The following is a 12,233-nucleotide window of genomic DNA, read 5'->3' as shown; positions in this document are numbered from 1 at the left end:
CCAACAACAAACAACGAGAAAAAACCTCAACCAAACACCAAAATGTTTTTCAACCATGGGGGAGAACAACCAGCATACATTGCCTTTTCTGAAAGGCTTATTCCTCTCATCCTCAAAATACTTAAAATTTGAAACTCTGGCTTTACTTCAAAAGGAAGTCAGAATTCAAACATCAATTTTAAAACAGGGCTAGAAACCCAAAGGCACAGTCATAGTGTGGCACTGCACAAGTGTCAGATCACAATGGTATGCAGGTAGAAAAATACAGGGGTTCTTTAAAAGCTCTAAATGATTTTGTTCCTCATTATTAGTATTTCACTTGTGCCATGGCCTGTCTAAAGGCTGCAAGCAAAATAAATTACATTCCAACAGAAAACTGCCTTTTCTTACTTTTTTTCCTGTATTTTTAGAACAAATAATTCATCTAAAGGATGTGTTTATTTTTTAAGCTACTATGAAGCAAAGACCAGAGAATTAGTCCAGAGTGACCCCATCTACTTAGTTCACAGTGTATTTACTTAGCATGTTTTCTACCAGGTGAGGTACATACTCCTAGATTTCCATACCTTCGAATTTGCAAGTCAAACTTCACAGAGGTATCCATTTCAGACTGCTGGTGCACACTGAAACGCAGGCCAGCTAATAGCTTTAGAAATAAAATCACCATGGCTCAGTGGAATCATGATAAAATGCATGAGAAAAGCTTCTTAATACAACAACAAAATATACTTAATATACTACAATAAAATTGCTTGGGGCTTGTAGTCATAAGAGAGCACACACAGAGAACTGGCAAATAAAACTTGTCCACTTCATCAAGATTAGAAATGTACAATCCTCTTTAGACTTCAGCCAGTGCATCACTACAAAACAGAAATGTAACGTTTAGAATCATGCTCACCCCCCTTACTTCAGCCATTTCTACACATAACTGAGCCTCCCTATGTGTTGCAAAAAGCACCGTAGCCTGAAGAACAGGGCACAGTAATGATTCAAAATTCAGTTCCCAAAGTTTGTTCTATGTCAGTGATGATAGTTACTTCAACATCTGTACCGTTCAGCTCGATGTATTTTGAAAGATTTTGGGAATAACATTTATTCATGTCATGGGTTCAGCAGTAGCTCATGCTCTGCCAGGGAGGAGGGCGCCTGGTCTGGGCTAGTCGGGGAGGTATTCCATACCACAGCACGTCCTGCTCGGGGAGGGGACTGGAAGCTGGCTAGGAGGGGAGGGGGGAGCTCTCTCCTTGGGGCTGGGCTCGGAGAGGGAACTGGAAGCTGGCTGGGGCGGGGGGTGGGGTGAACTATTTCTTCTGGGCTGGCCTCGTGGCGGCGGGTGGTATCGTATTCTCTCTCCCTGTTTGTCTCCTCTAACATTGATTTGTTATTGGTACCGGTAGTGATTTCTGTTATACCTTGATTGCTGGACTGATTTTACCTCAATCCGTGGGAGTTGTATTCCTCTGGCTCTCCTTCCCATCCCTCCGGGAGTGGGAAGGTGAGGGGGGGGGAGGGGAAACAAAGGGGGAACTGTGCAGATTTAGTTTAAACCACGACAATTCATCTATTAAAAATGTCTCTTGAAAGAAAAGTACCTTCAAACTGTTTATAATCATGACTGTTTTTCACATCATTTCCTTGTAAAATAAGACTTATTGCATCACATCATCTTAGTATCCACTAGGTTCCACTAACAGTTACTTAATTCTTCAAATTCCAGCTACATTTGGTGGAAGTACAGAGGTCTCAACTAGACAAAACTCTCTCAAACCATAAAACAAGGCAGAAGAGAGAAGCATTATTAGGTTTACACTAAAAAAGGTGTGTTATGAGCTAGCTCTTTGTTATATACTAAAAATACATATCCAATAAATCTAAAGACAAACTGAAGAGGCACCAGAAATCTAAAGACAAACTAAACAGGCACCAGCATTCATTAATTCCACTGTTTATTGAACTACTCCTTTTGAGTTATGATATGACTCACAAACAATCCTTTCAGCCTTTAATTTAGCCAAAAAGCTAAAACAAATTACCACTGAACTAACCAAACATGTGGGTAGCCAAATGTCAGCTACATCTAATCTTCAATTCCTGTGAGTAAAAATCCTGCCCAGACACTACAGTGATTAAGAAAAATGATGACTGTACTGCTTGATATATCAGACACCTCTTGGACCAAACCTTACCTTAATTCCTGCTTTCATGGGATTTCCCAGGTCACAAACTACCATGCGAGTTTGATTCTCTGTTTTAAATGCACAAGACAGTCTTGCTAAAGCCTGCAATAAGGCAGAAAAAAGTACTAAGGAATGGCATTCTTTACAACTGGAGACCTGGATGAAAGTCTGGAAAAAAGTTCTAGATATGCTGTGTTAGTTTTAATGTAATTTCTCAGCCCTAACACAGTCAAGCACTAAAATAAAACCGAAGTATGAAAGTCTTCATGGAGATAGATATTTTTGATACAAGATAGATGCTCTTTCCAACGTTATAAAAGGAGAAATTCCATACTCCTACATTGGGAATCACTGATGATTTTTGTGACCTAGAGCATTTCTCCATATGATTCTTTAAAACCTATATGAAGAAACTTTGGCAATCATGCAAACTCTCCATAAGAAAATAATGGTTCAAATGCAAAATAACACGAGTTCTTACTAGCTTCCTCAAAAAGATGTCTTAGAGGAGCTATCAGATTTTGAACAAAGCCACATCACAAAGCACTTAGAATAGCAGAGGCAAACTGGAGAATTAAAGCAAGGCATGGTCCAACATGTATGAAGGATGTGGTTGTATATCAAAGTCGGAATCCTTTGATACAGGGAAAAAAAATTCCCATTAAGATTCTGTGATGTGATATTGATTCATCACAGATTAAATCAAATAAAAACAATAATTAAGAAAATCTCAACATATATTACTTCTGTATACCTATAATGGGCTAAACCAAAATTTGGACTATACCCACATGTATTTGGAGAAAGAGAAGTTATACAGACATTTTCTAATACAAGGGAAAATCAGGAAAGATACTTTAATATTCTGTGTAGTTAGAATAACTGACACCCAAAACTTTCCGTATACGTAGGTGAACAGAACAGTAATACCCAATATCACTTTTTGCCTCACAGGTGCCCAGTTCTTTACACAGCACGAGATGCTAAATCTGAATTTAATTAAGGGTACTGTTCAAACAAAGTGTTGAAGCAGATAAACTTGGTGTGTCAAGCTCCAACACACAGATAAATATCCTCTGTTGTTAGCAGTAAGCTCTTAAATTGGAACCATCCAACCAGGTGTTATACAGCATTGAGGCTTAGAAGAGCCTGACCATTTTTTCAGTGCTTTACTTTAGGATCAAAGCATAAACCCCACCACTGATGGGACCTCTCCCACAAACTTCCATCCCAGCACCTGAAATCTGAGTACTAAAAGAAGAAAGGCAGTTGGAATTTTACCTCGTTGTTACGAACAACACCAATGAAATCTGCTTGCGGTGGAACAATGACAAAGAGCTCGGCTTCATAGGCTCCTTCTCCTAGATTCTGAGCACTGACAATTAATGTCAAAGGATTGTCATCACCAATATAGATCTGCTTCTGATCACTACAAAACAACAAATGCAAAAATGAACTGTGCGTCCAGGTTTTCAACTGTATCGAATTGGTTGAATTTAGAGAAACAAGAGACATTCTGAAATTGCACAAGACATTAGAGAAATCTAGAGGCAGTACCTGTGTTTCAGGAATATCAGGAGAGCTCTACAGTATGTTTAAAAAAAAACCCTGTATCTATAATCACAAAAATGGAGCAAATATTACATGCTGTTTTTTAAAAATCTTTTATACAAAGTTTACAGTAAACCACAAAACCACCACCACCTTTTTTTAACAAGGAATAAACGATTATGAACAGCTAAATCATTGTGTACATTTTGAATTACATGCCTACTTAGCAGAGGTAGAAAATTCATAATGTTTTGATGGAAGGCTCAACAAGAGAATACACCCAAGACCTCTGTAATATGTTTTTTCCAAACACAAAAAGAATATTTGTTCAATGTATTTTAATTTCATCAGCTACAAGGAAACCTAACCATATCTGCACTGATATAAAATGCTTCTGAAGCATTTGCATGAATTAGTATATTGGTGAACTTGTCCTGGGTTTAGCAGTAGCAGTCAATTTTTCTCCTTAATAGCTGATGCAGCGCTGTGTTTTGACTGTACTAACTGCATACACACACATATGCTACAGCTCTGCACTAAGGGCATGGAAAACCCCAACAGATAACATTACTGAGTAGAGATAATATACTTAAGAATGGTTTTTGGGCATAAAAAGCACAAAAAACAATCACAGACTTATGAAAGAATTATGAGTTGAAATTTGTTTCTTTTTTCCAGATGTAATGAAAGATATTTCCAATACCAACAATTTTCTTTCATAGATATGACAACACAGCTCTACTCTACCTCTTGCTAGATAAAATCATACCTGTTCATATCTTCATGTGTATGTCTAGTATTAAATGACAGAACAGTGGCACAATTGCAGCTAACACTGATTTGTGCTTGCCATGCATGTCCAGCTTAGGAAACATACACATAATACTTATAATGGGGGACAGGGAGAGGGTATGTGCGAGCAATTTTAGCAGGTAATACGCTAAAAGCGTTAGGTTACAAAGCAGAAAATGGGTTTTCTTTAAAACAAATAAACATGAGTTTAGATCGTAAACATTGATTAGGTCTGCTTATTTCAATACATCATTTTAACAAAAGTATTACAAGCTCTTGAAGTTTAGAATTTAAGTAGGGAAGTTATTTTTTCCTGTAATATTTTTCTCATGTATTTACCTTTCTACTGAAACCTTCAGCTTTGGTTTGCAGACATTATCATCACCACAATCCAGCAGAATATGTGCCTATGCAAAAATCAAATGCATATTGTGGTAAGAATTCCTGCATCTGTTCTAACATACATTTCCCATAATGCTGTTTCACCACCAAATAAAAATTTTCTAAATAGCTGGTTACAAGATATCTTCAACTCAGTCTCAGAAGAGAACAAATGATTTTTTTATATACAGGGGTATTGTCCCTCATCCTGACACACTGCAACTGTAGGACTGATGTCTACAGACATTAAGTGTGTTTCCTCTGAATAATCTGTTCATTTGAGTTGCATCTCCACTATCCTCTTTACAAACAAGTGCAAAAATGTGTATAATGGGCAGAAATGAAAAAAGTTTGGTTATTACTGTAGGAGAATTATAGGAATAAATATAATATACATATAGCAGCATAGTAGGAGCAATGGATGAAATACTTCAGTCCTTCAAGACTGACAACTTTAATACTACTCTGTCTATTCTTCTCCAGAAAACTATTCAGTATATGCATGAAAAGGAAGTCCAGTCTCAAAAAAAAAGAAACCCGACACAGAGAGAAGGAAGACTAACAGACATACAATAATCATCAATGTTTCCGTAATTCAGAGACTAAAGTCTAGATATATATCTTGGTATCTTAATTTTTCAGAAGTTCTAAGATGAACCTTAATATTGAAAGCTGAAAATGTGTTCTTGGTTCTGTCATCACAGACTGTGTAAGAATTATACCTGTCTGCTCATATTAGCTGGAGTGAACTGGTTGAGGATAGGCTGCAATCCTGTTGCATCTGCAGCTGTTCTGTAATCCAGACGATATTCCATAAAGATAGTAATGGGAGTTAGTTTGTCTCTAAATTCAGATTCATCCTGAGGAAACAAAAATTTGAATTACAATTAGAAAATATGAAGAAAACAGCAACAGAAAATATCCTTCAGAAGTCCCTATAGGCAACAAATAGTCATCCCAAGAACAATACTGAGCAGTATTTTTACTTATTGTTCATGTTGTAATAGGAATGAGGAAGCCAAAACAACACTAAAACTTCTGAGCTCTTTTCACACTAGAAAATCTCTTGTTGGAAAATCTGCAGTGGCAACTTTGAAGATGGACAGTTTTGGTAATAACATACCTGTTTTACAAATGCAAACTTGGAGCATACAGAAGTATTAAGTCATAGAACTGTAATAGTGAGGAGCCTAAAGGGCTATACAATCTCACTTTTTCCTGTCAGACAAAATTCACTATGCTTTTAAGATCCCTCACAGATATTCACCATTGGACGTGTGATTTTTCCCCTCCTAAAATTATTACCTTGCACTTGGAGTTGCTGACTTTCATATTCATTTCAAATCATCCTGTTTATCAGATATTGATCCTGCCTTTCCAAGATCTTACAAACCATCTCTTTGCTTTATGTATGCCACAGATTTTTATCATTGTAAAATCTGCTTTATTATTTTCAAAAACCAGAAGAATGAAAATAACTTGACTCAGAGCTCATTCCTGGATTTTACTTCAGAAGCTATCTTCTATGGGCAGAAACCTATTGATAATAGTTTTCAAATGGTTCTGCTTTCAATTTAACATAATTTCACAGAGGTCATGTGTCACTATTTTCTTCATGAGAATTTCAGGTGGAAAAGTGTTAAAACTATACTAATGATCTTGGAGGTGTATTTCCATATATACCCCACTCACAAGGCCAGTCAAAGAAAGGTATCGTCCATGAATCCTTAATGATTACTAGTATTTTTATTAGTTTTGCAGATTTGTTTTGGTTTTGGGGTTGGTTTTCTTTTGTTTTTTTTTTTTTTTAAGAAAGAAATAAGTATTGTTTGATTTATAAGCACTCAGAGATAAATCTGAGCTGCAAGTACATAGCTACATTTTCAGATGTCTTTGCTATTTCAGTCAGTGTTTCTTCTACTGGGTTACACTTTTTAATTATGTTAGCATCTGTCCACGTCTGTGGGAACTAAAACAGAAAGACTGAGAAAAAGCAAGCTTCCTATTTCAACCTTCTCTGTCCCCTTTGTTACTTGCTGATCTTTACCTTTTAGTTGAAGATCCATATGTCATGGGTTCAGCAGTAGCAGTCATTTTTCTCCTTCTTGGTAGCTGGTGCAGTGCTGTGTTTTGACTTTCAGGCTGGGAATGGTTGCTGATAGCAAGTATGTTTTGAGTTACTGCTCAAATGTTTGGTTTTGTCCAAGGCCTTTTCTGAGCTCATGCTCTGCCAGGGAGGAGGGGAGGCCAGGAGGAAGCAGAGACAGGACACCTGACCCAGGCTAGCTAAAGAGGTATTCCATACCATAGCACGTCATGCCCAGGATGTAACCGGGAGAGACCCGGAAGGGCTGGAGCTCTGGGGGGATGGAGGAGGTACCGGTCAGTGCTCGGTCGGGCAGGGTGGGGTGAGTTATGGGTCGGTGGCTGGTGAGGTGTTGTATTCTCTTCACTTGTTGTTTGCTTTTTAATTATTATTTGTAGTAGTAGTGACAGTAATGATTTGCGTTATACCTTAGCTATTAAACCATTCTTATCTCAACCCGTGGGGGCTACATTCTTTGGATTCTCCTTCCTAACTCTCCGGGAGTCGGGGGAGCGAGGGGAGAGTGAGTGAACGAGCTGTGTGCGGGTTTGGTTTTAAACCACGACACCATCTTTTTCTATACTTTTACCTCCAAAGTGAAAATACCTCTGCTTGCTGACTTTCACATTCCTTGGAAGTTACAACTATAATTTTGTGCCTAGATGACTTGTCCAGGAAGTCCATAACAATGCTCAGAATTGAATTTCTGATCCATTTAGTGACCAGGACCTTAGTCACAACAATACATACTATTCGTACTCAGACAGAAGTGATAACCCAGGACAGACATATAGTGTTAGTAATTTTAGGTCTATGTGGGGCATGAAGTGTCTCTAACACTTCTTTTTTCCTTTTTTTTTTTCAAAACACCTAACACAAGGAACCTGTAATAGACAATGCACCAAAAATTATCTGCCTAAAACGTAAGTGGTTACTTACCCTCAAAAAGGCATCGAGTTCTTCACAATTCATTTTCCCCCCCTTGGTAATAGTCATGTTCTTAGAGTGGCTAGGCTGTTTACTGTGAAGAAAGAGAGCTCTCCTTATAGCTCCTTTCTGCTTAAGTTTATCCAACAGCAGCTCCACTTGGAAATCTGTCCAATCCAAAGCGGTTAAGTTAGGAATATTTCATTCAATTAAGAACACTACAGATTCCCATCAGAAATGGAAACCTAGTATTTGGAACTTCTAAAATTTCCCCTTCCTTCAATATAAGAATCTGTTTCTACATTAGTTCTCAATACAGTAACCAACAGGCATTGTTGTTGTCCTAAACTGGTCTCTGATTTTTACTTAAACACTGGAAACATACAAGAAACATTCAAGGCCAGGCAGGGCAGAAGTCTGCATGGTCTAGGGTGAGGCAGGTGCTCATGGCAGGGGGGTTACAACTAGATGATCTTAAGGTCCTTTACAACCCTAACTATTCTATGATTCTGTGACGAGCAGTGATACATTTCTAGTTGCTATAGAACTGCATGAACAAGTTAAATTTTTCCCCCCCAAAAAAAATTTAAATCAATCTTGCATGTAACTGGATTGCTAATCTAAGTACTTTGAATATTTGATATAGATAATGAAATTTAAAATATGTAACAGCCATTTATATGAATCTTCTCAGATCATACCACTTCTATACATGCCATACAGAAAATAAAGAAACGATTTTAGAATCAGTAGACCTGATTGTAGCAGGCTGTCTGTCACACTACAAAATCTCTTAGCAGTAACTTAAAAACCTGTTTAAAACAATCTTTTCTTGAGTCTGATCTAGAAAATCTGATGAAAAAAATAACGGTATCAATCATAAGGTCATGATTTCAACAGAAATATGAGAAGTCCCTGTTGCTTGTCTGTTGACGCAGGAGTCCTGGACAACGTGGAGACGATCAATATGATCAAGCGATTGCCCAAGTTTATTCAGATACAGTGCTCCTTTTATACCCTTACACCCTTATGTAACAGCCTTGGATACTGAGCTCTAATTGGTTAGTCTAGAGGTTACTACCATTTACAAAGCTAATGTTTATAACTTGTTATAATTGCGATTGAATACCTTACTCTAAAAATACAGTGGGAAACTACAACCTTGGCAGAGATCATTCTCTGCACGTTTTCAGTGGAAAATTACAGAGGCCTAACAAGACAATTGACCTTGCTTATGCCTGCCAAGAATCTTCTTACTTTACAGTAACAAGGCTGAGGGTATCGGGATCGCTCACTACGTGGCCTTGGCTCTTTAAGGATTCCCACACTTGTCCATATTTTTCAGGCCTAATAATATACATGTTTGAATATTCTTTTCTAAAACTCCCCTCAACAAGAGTTGATCTCAATTCTGTAATACAAAGGATTTTCCAAGACTAGTTCCACCAAGTGGTTAAACATATGTCTGAAGTCTCAGGTATGCTCAAATCCCACTGACTTCAACACAACTTCAGCAAAAGACATGCTGAAGATATCTATAGATGTGTATGGTTACCAGGTTGGCAGTATGGTGCTGTAAAGGGTAGGCAACAATAATGAAGAACAGTGACCAGTGCTTATGTCTGCAAACAATAAAAAATAAGGCTTTAAAAGTTTTTAAATTAGCAGAACTTACTGAGTGAATTAGGGAGCTTTCCTTTGCCATCTGCTTTTAAGCAAAACTTTACTTTGAAGCTGTTTTGGAGGAAAAGAAAATATTAATTTCACACACTTTTTTGTCTCATTTTATTCTAAAATTCTTTACGATTTTTCTCAGTTCAAAGGTATTCTCTTTTGAGACTCTAGTTCGCTCCCAAAAGCTATTTTCTACTAGTGGGGAAGACCTATTAATAAGTAGACAGCAATGCAAGTAATGCAAAGTTTGTAATCTTAATACATGCAGGAATAGCATGTGAAGCAGCGTGTTTATTCCTGAAATCAAATGTGGCTCATCTATTTTTTTGAAAACTAGAAGGAACTGGAACACCAAGTTAAAAAAGAGGTTAACACTAGAAAGGAAAAGTGGGTTTCGATATAGTACAGGAACAAGAACCAAAACTGGTTTGCAGAGATCATTTCCCAAATGTGTTTTCCATGAGCTCATCTAAAAAGTAAGTTAATGGGTAAAAACACGACAAAAGCTGAGTAATCCATTACCATCTTGGGAAGACCTTATTCTACTCAACACAGACAACTGGCAATCCCCGCAGCTGGGATGTAACTTGGGAGTCAATCTAGCATCCATTGAGGAGAATGTTGGACCTCCCACTGTTGTCTGTTCTTTCAGAAATATGTATGTTCAATCACCCTTTTAAACTAGCTACCTAGATTTCCTGAATCCTTTCAAAATTTAAAGCTTACAAAAATAAACACCAAAAACATCCCTCCCCACAAAGGAAAACAAAGATATCCAGCTTACCAAGAAACCTTTACATCTGACAGTGAACAGGCTTTGTTCTCTGGGTTTAGAATGGTTGGATTAACTTCCAGGGCAGCATTTACTCTAATAACTGGTCTAGCCCTGCAAAGAAAACATCCTCTTGAGCAGCATTCAACACCAGGTTAGAAAATACCCTCCCCGTCAAATTGTGAAATACACACATGCACACTTAAGACAATATTTACTGAAACTGCTAGAATAACAAATAATCATTGAGTAGATTAGAGAAAAGCAGGAAGCTTTTTTTCATGTCTTTTCTATGTTCTTTCATTACTATCAGAGGCAGAACACAGGCAATTGTGTTAAGAGGAAGTTCTATCCCTTTCTAGCACAGACAGATTATTTTCCCCAAATGAGCAAGTATGGATGATAATATCAGGACTGCAGTTTAACAGTTAGAAGCACCCTGAATCAGAATCTAGAAAACTGTCACTTGGAAAGCTTTGAAGACATACTATTTATATTATCTAAAGATAGATACTAGACAGACCGTAGATTCACTCAGTGAAAACAGCAGCATAACCTTTTCTGACGTTCAGCAGTTTGGAATGTGGAGTTGCATAATTACAGACTCCCCTTGATGATGCTTTCTTTTGTAACTCAAGAGTGCCATTGAGCTTTGCTTGCATGTAATGTAAAAGCATAAAGGGATACTTACCTATACAAAACAGCTCTGTCAACACCAAAGGCTCCAACAATCAAATCTATGAATAAGGGAGAAATATTATACATTACAATTTATTTTTTCAAATACGCTGTCAGAGGTGGTCTTCTATGAAGTTATTCTAAAGTGACATTCAGAGCAAAGGACCTGGGTATCCATTTTTGTCCACATCTGTAGCTCCTTTCAGCGAGTACCCAAAACTCGGTGGCATAGTTCGAGCAGCCCACTGCCCTTCAAGAATCTGAGATGGGACTGCATTCAAACCATTTGCTCTTCCATTGTAGATATAGACAAGTCCTCTCTTGCCCTCTCCACCATATGGTGCAGCAACTGCAATATCTGTAAACCAAAAGAACAATCACCAACATCTCCAGAGAGAACATATTTGTGCTTACATCAATAATTTCTAATTTTTGATATTACAGTTTCCATATGTGTCAGTAGGGAGGAAATAAATGTTTAACAAGACCATATATCACAGACTTGGGGAGGAAGAGGATAAGGGCAAGGAATAGTTCTACAAACACTTCTACACTTCAGTAACTGACTTAGAGCCAAATCATACGGATTTGAGATGCTTTTTGGGAATATTAAACACCCAGAACTGTTGGCACCAAGTCACAAAACTAAGAGGGACTATCAGCCCATTTCATTAACACACTCATGTTCCTCCACAGGGTGTGACATTTTAATAATTCTGGAAAATTTAAATCACCCTGTAACAATGGAAATTCCATTCTATCTATTCCAAATTCCAGTCTATCCTGATTATGGTTTGGCAATATGTTTTATGGACAGCTTTCAGTTAGTGTAATTGTGCTATCTGTTAAAGCTTAATAAATTTGGGAGTACTCAATAACAATGAGTAATACACAAAATGCTAATTGGACTACCTGTAAAGACAGCTTTACAAGTGTACGTAAGATCTGAATTAAACATTTCCACACTTGACTCAAAGACCAAACATGAAACAATATACAGAATAATTACATTACACGTTACTTTTTCTGTAAATCTGAAAAAAAAATCATAAAAAGAACAAGGACTCAAAAGTTTATAATTTTGTATTTTTGACTCATCTTTACAAACTTTATGAAAACAGTAAAAATTCTTATCTTGCACCATACTGTGATGGAAAGTATTTTAATTAACACTCCCAAAATAAAACAGAGC

At 37.3% G+C, this 12,233-nt stretch overlaps 1 protein-coding gene across 2 annotated transcripts in view; it reads right to left on the bottom strand.

Moving 5' to 3' along the window:
• Positions 1–12,233, bottom strand: part of ITGAV (integrin subunit alpha V) — a 61,231-nt gene that overhangs the window by 15,868 nt on the left and 33,130 nt on the right. For both annotated transcript variants that reach the window (XM_031045826.2, XM_005145596.3), the window contains exons 13-22: positions 11,208–11,399; positions 11,055–11,100; positions 10,376–10,477; positions 9,593–9,651; positions 7,930–8,084; positions 5,627–5,764; positions 4,863–4,930; positions 3,462–3,609; positions 2,190–2,282; positions 567–646 (exon numbers count right to left, since the gene is read on the bottom strand). In XM_031045826.2, coding sequence (XP_030901686.1) covers positions 567–646; positions 2,190–2,282; positions 3,462–3,609; positions 4,863–4,930; positions 5,627–5,764; positions 7,930–8,084; positions 9,593–9,651; positions 10,376–10,477; positions 11,055–11,100; positions 11,208–11,399 — 1,081 coding nt within the window. The remainder of the gene's footprint in view (positions 1–566; positions 647–2,189; positions 2,283–3,461; positions 3,610–4,862; positions 4,931–5,626; positions 5,765–7,929; positions 8,085–9,592; positions 9,652–10,375; positions 10,478–11,054; positions 11,101–11,207; positions 11,400–12,233) is intronic.

The sequence above is a fragment of the Melopsittacus undulatus genome, chromosome 8 (genome assembly GCF_012275295.1).
Source record: "Melopsittacus undulatus isolate bMelUnd1 chromosome 8, bMelUnd1.mat.Z, whole genome shotgun sequence".
Lineage (NCBI taxonomy): Eukaryota > Metazoa > Chordata > Aves > Psittaciformes > Psittaculidae > Melopsittacus > Melopsittacus undulatus.
Note: the sequence above shows the minus strand (reverse complement) of the source record. Positions and strands in the feature narration are given on the sequence as shown.